General features: G+C 41.4%; 1 protein-coding gene across 1 annotated transcript in view; it reads right to left on the bottom strand.

Annotated features, from left to right (window-relative positions):
* LOC132384552 (vesicle-fusing ATPase) overlaps positions 1-14,808 on the bottom strand; it is a 277,249-nt gene that overhangs the window by 165,513 nt on the left and 96,928 nt on the right. The window contains exons 6-8 of the mRNA XM_059955720.1: positions 11,351-11,458; positions 8,717-8,792; positions 1,935-2,090 (exon numbers count right to left, since the gene is read on the bottom strand). Coding sequence (XP_059811703.1) covers positions 1,935-2,090; positions 8,717-8,792; positions 11,351-11,458 — 340 coding nt within the window. The remainder of the gene's footprint in view (positions 1-1,934; positions 2,091-8,716; positions 8,793-11,350; positions 11,459-14,808) is intronic.

Genomic DNA, 14,808 nt, shown 5'->3' with positions numbered 1-14,808 from the left:
CCTCCTGACTCTACAAAGCTCAGGTCAGGAGTGTAATGGAATACTCACCACTCGCCTGGATGAGTGCAACTTCATCAACACTTAAGAAGCTTGACACAGTCCAGTACAAGGCAGCCCACTTGATTGGTACCCCTTCCACAAACATCCAATCCCTCCACCATCGATGAACAGTTGCGTCAGTGTGTACTATCTACAAGATGCACTGCAACAACACAAAGCTCCCAAGACAGCATCTTCCAGGTCCATGACCACTGCCAACTAGAAGGAAGAGAACAGCAGATACCTGGGAACACTCACCATCCTGACTTGGAAACATATCGCCATTCCTTCATTGTCACTGGGTCAAAAATCATGGAATTCACACCCTCATAGCACTGTGGGTCTACCTACACCTCGGGGACTACAGCAGATCAAGGCAGCAGCTCATCACCAACTTTTCAAGGGCAACTACGGATGGGCAATAAACGCTGGCTTAGATGGCGACACTCACATCCCAGAAATGAATACATAAATGAAGTGTTACACCTGCCCCGACACCATCTCCATCAATTTCTCCACCTTTTGGTAATCTTGCCCTCCACCCACTACTCCCCTTTTACACTCCTTGTTCCAGATCCCCTCTTACCCCTCCTTTTCTCACCTCTATCAGTCCCTCTGGTGCCCCTCCTCTACCTCTGGCATCCATAAGGATCTTCACCATAACATCCAGGACATGCCCTCTTCTCATTGCCACCATCAGGGTGTGAGGTAAAGAACCCTAAAGAGCCACACTCAGTGATTTAGGAACAGCTCCTTTCCCTCCACCAGACTTTTGAATGGTCTAGGATCACTACCTCTATGCCATTAATTTAATGTACGGTGATTTTTTTTGTTTTGCCACTGCTATTGCAATGCAACAAATTTCACATCACAGAGATCAGTGATTGGAAATTTGATTCGGATTTTGTTCTGCTGTTCAATTAAATTACATCTGAAGTGCATCTTAGTCATGTCACATTAGTTCTGCACCTCTTTAAATTTACCTAACAAAAAACCTGTCAGCCACCAGTTTCTAATATCTAATTGCCTAAATGCTGCAGAGGCCAGAGAGCAGAGTGCAGATTTCCTCTGGCATTTGTGAAGGTGATATCTAAAGTGCAGTCACCTATTCAAAACTTTCATAAAAACCATTTATTAAAGTCTTCATGAACAAATAAAAATACTGCAGCTATTCAATTGGGTAGCAAGTTGGACAAACAAGTTATTTTCTGCTGTATTTCAGGTTTTTATTTTAAAAGGTATAGACAATAAGGCATTTAATTTCTTTTGGCTGAAATAAAATGTATCTTTCATATTTTAAATAAAAGGTGTCTGGAATAAACTTCTTACCAGTTCATAATTGCATATAAAAAGGGCAGCAGATACATTCTTCACCCAAAGTTTTAAAGAGTTCAATCACTTTAAGACAGTGCCTTTACTGGCTGCTGATAATTGCTTTGTGATGCATTAAATCTCCTCTGCATGCTACAGTACTTGTCACTGGCTGACAATTGGATCAAGGTTTCATTAACTTGCATCTAAAATGATCCATTTCAGAAAAAGTCTTGTTTATAAGCAGAGCAAAAGGAAGGATGATGAGACCATCAGAAACATAAGTTCATTTCACTTCACAACACCACCCACTAATCCATCAGAGCTACAGTGACAGGGGCCAGACAAGGCAGCAACTCGATCAATAACTTCCACCTGACAAGAGGCCCCTTGGCAACATATAATGCAATCATGGCAGAAAACAGCAAAAAAAAACTTGGGATGGGCTGAAGAAAAGTGGATGCTTGTTTTCAATCACCAGGCAATATTAAAAAAAACAGCTATCCTTGCATTGATGTACAAGAAGCATCAGCAGCAGAGATCTATCCAAATTTCAATATACAGTTAGCACTGTTTCCACTCACCCATCTGTTCCACAAGATCCACTGGAAAAACTCGGGAAGCGAATGCACGGCGGAAAATATCTGAAAATTCCTTGTCAAGGCCACCAATCCCCATTTTCTCAAAGTTCCAGTCTGGATTAATGATGGATTGTCTTCCCTGCTTGATTTTAGATTTGCCTTTTTAGATAAAAAGTAGAAAAGTAATTACAGACTGAAACCATACAAACCTGTTGCCACCTAGTGGTTATATCAGAGATTGTGTTCTTCCTCAATCTCAGAAGAGCCTGTTGTGACTAACATATCTTTAAAATATTTGCAAAGGGATGGTTAAAATTGTGACTGATTATGATCATAGGCCTTCAAACCATTTGAACACAAATGAATTTCTATTACATTCAATTCAAAATTGTTCAGAAAACATTACAAATTTTGAGAATTGGTTTTTGAGAACACTTTGGACCAGGAAATCCTTAAGATCTTTAGTATCAGTAACTAGAAGGTGAAGGAAACATTGAGATAACATGTTTGTTGGAAATGAAATTCTTTAAACCAGAAATTTGGTAAAGATGCTATCTGTTCTAAACACCCAAAAAGCAGCAGAAAACTCTAGAAACTCAGCAACTGTGGAAAGCAAAACCAAGTTAAAATTTTGGGTTGAAAATACTTCATCACAATGAGGAAGGGAAAACAAATCAGCTTGTAAGATGCAAGGAGGCTGGGAGAAGGGGACACCTCTGATAGAACTTGGATGACCATCTGACCAGGCTATAAACAATGTTTCTTGTGACTGAATGGGAGCAGTTAGAATGAGAACATACACTGTACAAAACAGTGTAAGAATACAAAATGGAGAGCACTCCCGGGGGGAGGGGGGGGCCAGGGGTGGGGGGAGGGGCAGAAAAGAGAGAAAAGGGGACAGAAACACAAGATGACCCTTTGGATGACTGAAAGGGAAATAAAATTAAAAATCCTACTTATTCATTAAGATCCTTTAAGGAAGGAGACTCACCATCCTATGACTTCCAACTTTACAGGAAGACTGATGTGCCTACTGTCGAAAGTGGTCCAGTAATCTATTCTGTTGAACCACATTTTTACAGCAACCAAGATTGAGTAATAATTGCCAATGTCACCATGGTATGTTTTATTTAAAAAAAGTACTCCAAACTCCTTCACTGAGTTTCAGCCTTGCATTGTTTTATTTGAGTATACAGATGTATTTTATTGATTTCAGAGGAAATTGCAGTGTCACAGTAGTATTACAAGTGTACAGATATACAAATATTAGAAGAGAAGAAAGAAATAAAAAAAATAAGTTACCTCAAGCAGTCTAACAGGGGGAGGGTGGGGGTCATCACTTCCCCATCCGTAAGTTGACTCATTATAGAGCCTAATGGCAGAGGGCAAGAATGACCTCATATCGTGCTCTATGGAGCAGTGCAGTTGTCTTAGTCTTTTACTAAAAGTGCTCCTCTGTTCAGTCAAGGTGGCATGCAGAGGGTGAGAAACATTGTCCAAATTTACCAATATTTTCAATTGGGTCCTTTGTTCTACCACAGTCTCCAGTGTGTCCAGTTTGACTCCTATAACAGAACGAGCCTTTCTAATCAGTTTATTGAGCTTGTTGGCATCACCCGTGTTGGTGCCATTGCCCCAGCACACCACCACATAGAACATTATACTGGCAACAACAGACTGGTAGAACATGTGAAGGAGATGCCTGCATATTCCAAAGAACCTCAGTCTCCTCAGGAAGTAGAGGTGACTCTGGCCCTTCTTGTACACAGACTTGAGTGCAGCACCAGTACAGAGGCTGTCATCCAGGTGCACCCCTAGGTACTTGTAGGTCCTCACCACATCCACGTCCTCACCATCAATAGTAACAGAAAGCAATGCAGGTTTTCTTCCTGAGGTCCATCAGCATCTCATTTGTCTTACTGATGTTGAGCTGCAGATGATTCAGCTTGCACCATTAGACAAAGTCCTCCACCAGGGCCCTGTGTTCAACCTCCCATCCTCCCTTTATACACCCAACTATTGCTGTAGTCATCAGAGAATTTCTGCAGATGACTTCGTGTACTATCTAAAGTCCATGGTATACTGGGTAAACAGGAAGGGAGCCAATACAGTCTCCTGTGGGGCCCCAGTGCTGCTTATAGCCATGTCTGACACATAGCTCTGAAGCTGCACAAACTGGTTTGTTAATCGGGCAGTCAATTATTCAGGATACAGTGCAAAGGTCAACCTGCATTGAATGGAGCTTCTTCCCCAGCATTGGGGGCTGTATGGTATTGAAGGCACTTATAATCAAAAAACATGATCCTCACATTGCTGTCCTGGTTATCCAAGTAGGAGTAGGCTCTGATCAGCAGGTAGATGACAGCATCGTCAACTCCAATGTGCTCCCAGTAGGCAAATAGTAGGGGATTGAGGGCTGATCTGACCAGGGGTCTTCATGATGTACGAGTTCAGAGCCACAGGACGGTAGTAATTCAAGACTTTTGGTTGGCTCTTCTCAGGTACTGGACGTTGTTTTCCCACACAATCGAGACCCTTTCCAGGCTGAGACTCAGATTAAAAATGTGCTGGAGAACTCCACCCAACTGCTGAGCACACTCCTTCAGGACCTTGGGGTTCACGGTCATTGTACAAAACAGCCACGAAGTAGGAGCTTTTCATTTGTTTAGGGTCAAAGTATGGGAAGAGACATACAACTCTACTTGGTCCACTGTTCCTGTGATCATTCTTTTAGAGTTACTCAGACACCCGTACCTTCTGCACTGTCCTACAATTTCCTTTAGCATGCGAATCAAACACCTTTTCTCAAGTCATTATTAAATTTGCTGCAACCACAGTTTCAGGCAGGGAATTTCAATTCAATACTCACTTTATTTAAACAGAATTCTTATTTTCCAAATTAGGCAATTATATTAAATCAGAATGGTCATTGAGCTTTCTGCAAATGGAATCAGTTTCTTGGAAAGTAACCAAATCATCATCATTACGTGTCTTGTGACTAGGTGATCAAGGTCTTTCCATGACCATAATTGTCTTTAGCAAATTTTCCTACAGAAGTGGTTTGTCATTGCCTTTTTCTGGGCAGTGTCTTTACAAGGTAGGTGACCCCAGCCATTATCAATACTCTTCAGAGATGGACTGCCTTGTGTCAGTGGTCACAAAACCAGGACTTGTGATTGGCACCAGCTGCTCATATGACCACAAACCACCTGCTCCCATGGCTTCATGTGACCCTAATTGGAGAGCTTAGATTCAACACATCGCCCAAGGGCGACCTGCAGGATAGCGAGGGGAAAGAGTGCTTTGCACCTCCTTTGATAGATGTATTGCTACCCCACCAAGCAAAAAAGCCCTTTTTGTTTAGCCAATTTAAAGCTGAAGCTGAAAACAATATCTCCTAATTAAGCTGGAAAATGAGCCATAGGGATTTGAATGGGTTGACTTGCCAGCAAGTTTCTAGACAGTTGGTTTAGGCTGGGCAGCCTAGGCAAGAGCAACAGAGCCTCAGTTGATGAGCGAAGGAGAAAGTTTGGAGGGAAGCAGGGATATGGAGCCCTTTTAAAGCTGATGCTGCTGAACAAAATGTCATTTTCTCTATGGAGATGCTACCAAACAGAGTATGTGGAATTTAGTTTTATTTCAGATTTCTCAATCTATAGTTTTGCACCAAGAATTGATGATGTGGAGGTGCTTTGCGTAATGGCAAAGATAACAAAAATTGTTCTCTGTTTATAGCCATTGAGAACATTGACCTCATTCACCAATAAGAGCATCTCCTGCAACATGAAAAAACACTTTACAGCATCAATAGACAATAGGTCCAGAAGTAGACCATTCGGCCCTTCGAGCCTGCACCACCATTTTGAGATCATGGCTGATCAACTACTATCAATACCCAGTTCCTGCCTTGTCCCCATATCCCTTGATTCCCCTATCCATAAGATACCTATCTAGCTCCTTCTTGAAAGCATCCAGAGAATTGGCCTCCACTACCTTCCAAGGCAGTGCATTCCAGACCCCCACAACTCTCTGGGAGAAGTTTTTCCTTAAATCTGTCCTAAATGACCTACCCCTTATTCTCAAACCATGCCCTCTGGTACCGGACTCTCCCAGCATCTGGAACACATTTCCTGCCTCTATCTTGTCCAATCCCTTAATAATCTTATATGTTGCAATCAGATCCCCTCTCAATCTCCTTAATTCCAGCGTGTACAAGCCCAGTCTCTCTAACCTCTCTGCGTAAGACAGTCCAGACATCCCAGGAATTAACCTTGTGAATCTATGCTGCACTTCCTCTACAGCCAGGATATCCCTCCTTAACCCTGGAGACCAAAACTGTACACAATACTCCAGGTGTGGTCTCACCAGGGCTCTGTACAAATGCAAGAGGATTTCCTTGCTCTTGTACTCAATTCTCTTTGTAATAAAGGCGAACATTCCATTAGCCTTCTTCACTGCCTGCTGCATTTGCTCATTCACCTTCAGTGACTGATGAACAAGGACTCCTAGATCTCTTTGTATTTCTCCCTTACCTAACTCTACACCGTTCAGATAATAATCTGCCTTCCTGTTCTTACTCCTAAAGTGGATAACCTCACACTTACTCACATTAAACATCATCTGCCAAGTATCTGCCCACTCACCCAGCCTATCCAAGTCACCCTGAATTCTCCTAACATCCTCATCACATGCCACCCTGCCACCCAGCTTAGTATCATCAGCAAATTTGCTGATATTATTTTCAATGCCTTCATCCAAATCATTGATGTAAATCGTAAACAGCTATGGTCCCAATACCAAGCCCTGTGGCACCCCACTAGTAACCACCTGCCATTCTGAGAAACACACATTCACCGCTACCCTTTGCTTTCTATCTGGCAACCAGTTTTCTATCCATGTCAATGTCTTCCCCCCGATGCCCTGAGCTTTGATTTTACCCATCAATCTCCTATGTGGGACCTTATCAAATGCCTTCTGAAAATAGAGGTACACTACATCCACTGGATCTCCCCCATCTAACTTCCTGGCTACATTCTCGAAAAACTCCAACAGATTAGTCAAGCATGATTTGCTCTTGGTAAATCCATGCTGGCTCGGCCCAATCCTATCACTGCTATCTAGATATGCCACTATTTCATCCTTAATAATGGACTCCAGCATCTTCCCCACCACTGATGTCCGGCTGACAGGTCGATAGTTCTCTGTTTTTTCCCTCCCTCCTTTCTTAAAAAGTGGGATAACATTAGCCATTCTCCAATCCTCAGGAACTGATCCTGAATCTAAGGAACATTGGAAAATGATTACCAATGCATCCACAATTTCCAGGGCCACCTCCTTTAGTACCCTAGGATGCAGACCATCCGGACCTGGGGATTTGTCAGCCTTCAGTCCCATCAGTCTTCTCATCACCGTTTCCTTCCTAATGTCAATCTGTTTCATTTCCTCTGTTACCCTATGTCCTTAGCCCATCCATACATCTGGGAGATTGCTTGTGTCTTCCCTAGTGAAGACAGATCTAAAGTACTTATTAAATTCTTCTGCCATTTCTGTTTCCCATAACAATTTCACCCAATTCATTTTTCAAGGGCCCAACATTGTTCTTAACTATCTTCTTTCTCTTCACATACCTAAAAAAGCTTTTGCTATCCTCCTTTATATTCCTGACTAGCTTGCGTTCGTACCTCATTTTTTCTCCCCGTATTATCTTTTTAGTTAAGTTCTGTTGTTCCTTAAAAACTTCCCAATCATCCGTCCTCCCACTCACCTTAGCTCTGTCATACTTCCTTTTTTTTTTAAATGCTATGCAATCTCTGACTTCCTTTGTCAAACACTGTGGCCCCTTTCCCCCCTCTGAATCCTTCCTTCTCTGGGGGATGAACTGATTTTGCACCTTGTGCATTATTCCCAAGAGTACCTGCCATTGCTGTTCCACTGTCTTTTCTGCTAGGCTATCCATCCAGTCAACTTTGGCCAGCTCCTCCCTCATGGCTCCATAGTTTCCCCTGTTCAACTGCAACACTGACACCTCCGAGCTGCCCTTATCCTTCTCAAATTGCAGATAAAAACTTATCATATTATGATCACTACCTCCTAATGGCTCCTTTACTGCAAGATCACTTATCAAATCCTGTTCATTACATAACACTAAATCCAGAATAGTCTTGTCCCTGGTCGGCTCTCGTACAAGCTGTTCCAAGAATGAATCCCGTAGGCACTCTACAAACTCCCTATCCTGTGGTCCAGCACCAACCTGATTCTCCCAGTTCACCTGCATGTTGAAATCCCCCAAAACTACTGCAACATTACCTTTGCCACAAGCCAATGTTAACTCCCTATTCAACTTGCACCCAATATCCATGCTACTGTTTGCTGGCCTGTAGACAACACCCATTTGGGTCCTTTTGCCCTTACTGTTCCTCAGTTCTATCCACACAGACTCTACTTCTCCTGACCCTATGTCCCCCCTTGCAAAGGACTGAATCTCATTCCTCACCAACAGGGCCACCCCACCCCCTCTGCCCATATTTCTGTCCCTATGATAGCACGTCCTCTTTAAACTCCTAACAGCAACTAATCGCTATAATGACATCAAGTTTACTTCCCCTGATGGAAGGTCGGGCACAGCGATATGAAAAACCATGGAAACAGTAAAGGTGAAACCAAACAAACAAGATTTTAGGATCCACTAAGTGATCTTGGTTTAATATACAAGTAAAAGCAAACTGTACATTAAAAACCTAAACATCAACTCCAGCAAAACTGAATCACACAAATCAAATACTCACCAATCAGAGTCAATGATGAACTATCTGCCTTCTCAAATATAACTTGGGAATTGGCTACAGACAGGCCGAGATCGATCTGGATTAACAAAACAATAACTGTTCAAATGAACAAAAATGGTATTAAGGTAGCAATAGCATAGTCTAGAGAAAACATTTGAGTACTGATTCTCTTCAATAAGAAACTACAGTAGATAGGCATTTTTGAAAAAGTTTATTAAAAGTCTTAGCATCTTACTGTGATTTGGCATTTACAGTACTCTTCCTGTTCCAAACTTGGAAGTTTATACCTACCATTGGCTTGACCATCACCAAGATCCTGAGCAGTGATTAGAGGTTGGAGGTTTACTATTTAATTGACAAATACATAATAGACTTCCATTCTAAGGCTTCATTTCACACGTTAGTGCTTTACAGCCACATATTAAAAAAACCACCAAAACCCCTTCGGTCTTGGGATTCTCACTTTGTTCTACTGATGATATCGCTAGAGACTTAGAAATTAAAGTCAATCTGAGTAATACACCCAAAATGAACATAGCACATTATCTACAGCACAATACAGGCCCTTCGGCCCATAATGTTGTGCCGACCATGTATCCTACTTTAGAAACTGCCTAGAATTTCCCAAGCACGGAGTCTCTATTTTTCTAAGCTAGAGGTAAATGCTAATGCTAAATGCTAGAGGAAATCAGCAGTCAGACAGCATCCATGAAAAGGAACAGTCGATGTTTCAGGACGAAGACCCTTCATCAGGACTAGCCAGGAAAGGGGAAGAAGCCATATTAAGGTGGGGTGGGGGGGGGGGGAAGAGAAGAGTGGCAGGCAGAAGAGGACAAGCTATAATGTGATAGGTGAAGCTAGGAGGGTGGGGGAGGGGTGAAGCAAGAAGTTGGGAGGTGATAGTCGGAAAAGGTAAGGGCCAGAAAGGAAATCTGATAGGACAGGAGAGTGGATCATGGGAGAAAGGCAAGATGGAAGGGCATCAGGGAGAGGTGATGGGCAGGCAAGGAGAAGAGGTAGAGGTCAAGATGGGGTATTGAAGAAAGGAATTTAATTCAAAATATGGTTACTTGTTTTTTAGCCTATCCCATCCATCTATCATGTTCAGATTAGAATTTTGTTTAATTATTACACTTACTAACACCAGCCCACTGACCACCTGGATTGCAAACATCACTCCAGCACTTACATCATGAATAAGTAGCTTCCAAAAAAAAAACTGACATTTTGGATTGTTCCCAAAACACTGTCTAGACTTGCCCCCTTAATGCTTACAAAATCATCTTACCATATGACTATCAACACAATCTTAAGAAACAAACTTTGCTCACTATGTACTAAACAATCTTGAGCCACCTCGATGGTTATAAGATTAAAGTAACCCAATTCTCTGATCCATCGTTCCGAATCAGACCTTGGAGCACATATCCTACATTTGTATTTTATATGGATAACAATACCATCATTTTGCCAATTAATTAGTATATAGCATGTATGAACTATCAAGACTATTTAGGTGTGTCCCTTCCTCCAATGTTTAATCCTAAAGCTCCATCAATTAAAACAGATCAAGATAATATTGTACTGCCCTCACTGAGTTGGTGTTGTAATGTCAACTAGACAGTCAGTTAAACTCCATTCAAAAATGACATGAGAATCAGGATATAGCCTCCTAGCTCCTTGGGTTTATTGCAGTCTCAATGGCATGACAGTGAATAAGGAGTTAAAAGAACAATGCTTCTGCGAGGAAACAACAGGATGGTTTTGGTTAGAAGCTTCTTATAACTCCTAACACGAACCTCTGACCTACTACCAGCCAATTTGCTTTTCTACTTACTATTTCCTGGCTCCAAAATGCAAGTGCAAGTGACCTAATACAAATCAGAAACTGCTCATTAAAATAAAAGCTGAATGTGCTCAATCACAGACAAAAACGTAAATGAATTCCCCCAATGACAGAACAAAGAGTGAAGTGCAACTAAGAAGGATGCTTTTCAGTTACGTTTTATACTATGTAAGGATTTTACAATAGAGAATTATAAAATTTGGTAAAGGCCCAATGAAATGGACTTAGTCCTAGAGATGGATTGCAAAAAGTTGACTAATGTTGACATGAGTTGACATAAAAGGCAAGTGAGTGATCTTTTTCAGACAAACCTTGACATCCCTACTGTCATAGATAACATGCTTTAATCTGATTCATCCCAAGTAATAAATGGAACGAGTGCACTGAAGACAGAATGCCAAAGATTACAATGGCAATTTGGTGGCAAGACAAGCTCTGGAATGACATGCATCTGAACAAATCATTGGCATATAGCTACAGCACCGACATCTTCTGTCTAATGCAAAAATAAAGACTACTGCATGCACAAGTAGTAGATCAAATCCATCCTGATCAATTCTCATCCACCTACAATTCACATTTATAGTCCCACAAATGTGGCCAACCATCCCAAGTTGTTTCCTATTTCAAACAAGCTGCATACAACACGACCATGAACGCCCTTGGCATCAAACCAGTGCTTGACCAAATGTGACAACAAGGTATTCCAACAAAAGTGATTTTTATTGCATTTTATCAAATAGAACTTTTTACACTGCATAATTGAAAGTTAATAATGCAACTTTTACCTTCTGTTGCTTGCCAGAAGCCTGCTCACCCTTCAATATGCTTGGGTCCATAGCTTCCATATCCTTCACCATTAACCCAAAGAGCTTCTCATTGAAACCAAACACAAGCTGAGAGAGAAGAGAAAGGTTAATTGTTTGAAAACATCAGTGTCAATTGCAAAATCTTGATTGGTCTGTGTTTCGTGTAAAATTGGTTATCTTAACAGCGTACAAATCAATAGGTTACTAGTTCAATCTCTTCATAACAAGCACTGGCTCCCAGACACTTGCAGACTGAAGACATTATCAGGATTGACAATGCGGCAGCTATGGGAAAATATTGGACAAGCTTTCTCTTTAACAGGGAAGGCAAAAGGGAGATTTAACTAAGGTGTATAAAGTTCTGAGCTCAAATCCTACAAAAAAAAAGTTGTGATTTGGCCAAGTACATCACAGGTAAAATCCTCCCAACCTTTGAGCGCATCTATACAGAGCATTATCACAGGAAAGCAACATCCATCAGCAAGGACCCACACCACCCAGGTCAAGCTCTCTTCTCGCTGCTGCCATCAGGATGGTGGCACAGAAACCTCAGGACTCACACTACTAGGTTCAGGAAGAGTCATTAACCTTCAACCATCAGGCTCTTGAACAGAGAGAATAACTTCACTTGCCCCATCAGTGAACTATTTACACAACCTACGGACTCACTTTCAAGGGCTCCTCATCTCATATTCTCAAAATTTATTGCTTATTTATTATTACTTTTTCCTTTTGTATTTGCACAATTCGTTGCCTTTTGCACGTTGGTTGATTGTCTGTCCTGCTGGGAGTGGACTTTTCATTTACTCCATTATGGTTCTTGGATTTACTGAGAATGCTAGCAAGAAAATGAATATCAGGGTTGTATATGGTGACATATATGCACTTTGAATTACAAGGGACCTAGGGTGGTCACCACTGTAATGTAGCAGTTAACGCAATGCTAGTTTGGGGGCCTGGAGTTCAATTCCAATGCAAGTTTGTACATCCTCCCAGTAAAAGTGTGAGCTTTCTCCAGCTGCTCTGGTTTCCTCCCACAGTCCAAGGACGTATCGGTTCGTAGGTAACTGATCATTGTAAATTGGCCAGTGATTAGGCTAGGGTTAAATCAGTGGATTGCTGGCGGCACAGCTCGAAGGGCCAGAAGGCCCTGTTCTGCACAGCATCACTAAGTAAATAAAATAAATACAATGGACCCAATCAAACTAGCTGGCAAATATTGAAAACCATTGTTAAAAGTCATGGGGGAAGGCAAAATATTTTCACGCAGAGAGTATCTAGACCCGGAGTTCACTGCCAAAAGGCTAGAGGCAGCAGAAAATTCCTTTTACATTTAAAAACTCAAATGTGCATTAGAACTGTCACAACCAGCAGAACTTCAAATCTTGTGCTACAAGTTGGAATTAGCTTGGGAACTCATTTTCAACCAGTGCACAGATAATAAGCCAAAGGCCCTCCTATGTTGTCGGCATTTGATGATTCTGATGGACCAACCTACTCATAAGCACATCAGGTTCAATAACAAGGAATCTTATAATGACAAGTACCCACTGACATGTCAGTGAGCAAATAAAAGCACATTTGCAACTAATGTTGAGAAACTTGATGTTAATTTATCATTTCTTTATTTGGCTTGACCCACTCTCAATTTACAGGGCACACATTTAACACCACAGTAAGAAATTTTATTAGAAAATTTCTTTGGCCACAAGTGGGCAGTACTAAGGCACAGGTAGTAGAGTCTCATTTGAGCAGACACCCAGCTTCAGTTCTGGCCTTGGGTGTTACCTGTATGAAATCTACATGTTCTCCCTGTGTCCACATTCTAAGTGCTCCAGTTCCCTGCCACATCCTGAAGATATCTGGGTTGGTAAGTTAATGGGCTACTCTCAATTGCCTCTCATGTGCCGATGATAGAATCTGGGAAGAATATACAAAAATGTAGGAAAAAGATAGTAAGAATATACATTTCATGTAATTGATAGTTGATGGTCAGTGAAGAACCAATGGGCTGAAGGTCCTGTTTAAATACTGCATCTTCCAATGACTGACAAATAGTCAATCATGTGAATCTGCCATGCATCATTAATGGCTTCCTTAAAGTAATGACCATGTTAATGGCATTTAAACATTATGGTGATGCAGTGTTGTATCTTACAATCCTATGAATTCAATGACCTTCGATTATAAGGTTCACAAGTAGTTGTTATTGTTTTCCTTAGGCAGTGCTATCCTGAGTCAGTTTGATTGTGGTGCTCTTTTGGACCAATGCACATTCTCAAACTGCCAGTATTGAGCTCAAAAGATTCTATAACTGCAAGTTCTTAAAAACACATACAATACAATACTACAATACAAGCAATACTTGTAGCAGTAGGAGACTGTTGGATGTTGCAAATGATGGGACAAGTGGGAGCACACTTCCAGTAGGTCAAGGAAACCTGGGCAAATTAGTGAAGAACACTGCCTGCAGTGCTCTTTACCTACAGAGGGTCACAATCAACGCAACTACAAACACCCAAACCTTGTCAAAGCCTCTGATGCAGAAGAATTTCCATGCAAACTCTGTCTGCTCCTGCAGGCTTAAGGAAATTTAGATAAATTCTTCCCCCAAGGATGGTTTTTGGGTGACCTCCCTAGTGCAGGAATGAGAAACAAACTGAGATGTGCCAGAGATCAGCATCCTGGAATGAACCTGAGGCAAGGGCGCAGGGAATGATTGTGACCTGACCTACACAGGTAAAGTATCAAGGCAAAGTGTACGACTGGGTTTGAGGTCACAGGTCACATCTCACTGAGAACTAAGAATGCCGTCAGAATGCTACACTTTACAGGGCTTAGTTTCTGCAGGAACAAGGATATCAAAATCTGGTTGTTTCTGAACAAATAGGAATTGTGTAACAGACGGGGATAAATAAAACTCCATACCAAATTTTGCTTTTTATTACTGTTGACATCGTTTGAAAGATAGGAAGTGGAACTATACAATGGAAACTGAAAGGCACATTTAAATGAAGCCGTTCAATTCCTCAGCAGGCATCATAGCCACAAGCAGTGCAAAACGCCCAACATTTTTTACTGAGCTAAGCTGATTAAAAATGGCACAGCAATTTTTTTTGCTGTGCAAATTACCTATTCAGTCCTTGTATGTGAATATTATAAACAAAATATAACATGGAATATAACATACATTATACACACTGGTGTGCAGGTAGCAAAATTTCTCTTGCAGTATCATACAAATTTTGATCTGCGTGAAAGTGCAGATCCGTAAGGCAGCAAACAGGAAATGAAACAAATAGATTATGAGTAGGCTGAACTAATCCACAATTAATAGGTCAACTACCTTAATATCATTTGTTGCTTTCTGCCATATCAACTTAATGCCTTTTGTGTGAGGAAATGTCTTACATATATCCACTGAACTGGCATCTACA

This window comes from Hypanus sabinus, chromosome X1 (assembly GCF_030144855.1).
Source record: "Hypanus sabinus isolate sHypSab1 chromosome X1, sHypSab1.hap1, whole genome shotgun sequence".
Taxonomy (NCBI): domain Eukaryota; kingdom Metazoa; phylum Chordata; class Chondrichthyes; order Myliobatiformes; family Dasyatidae; genus Hypanus; species Hypanus sabinus.
This window is presented reverse-complemented; position numbering and strand designations above follow the sequence as displayed.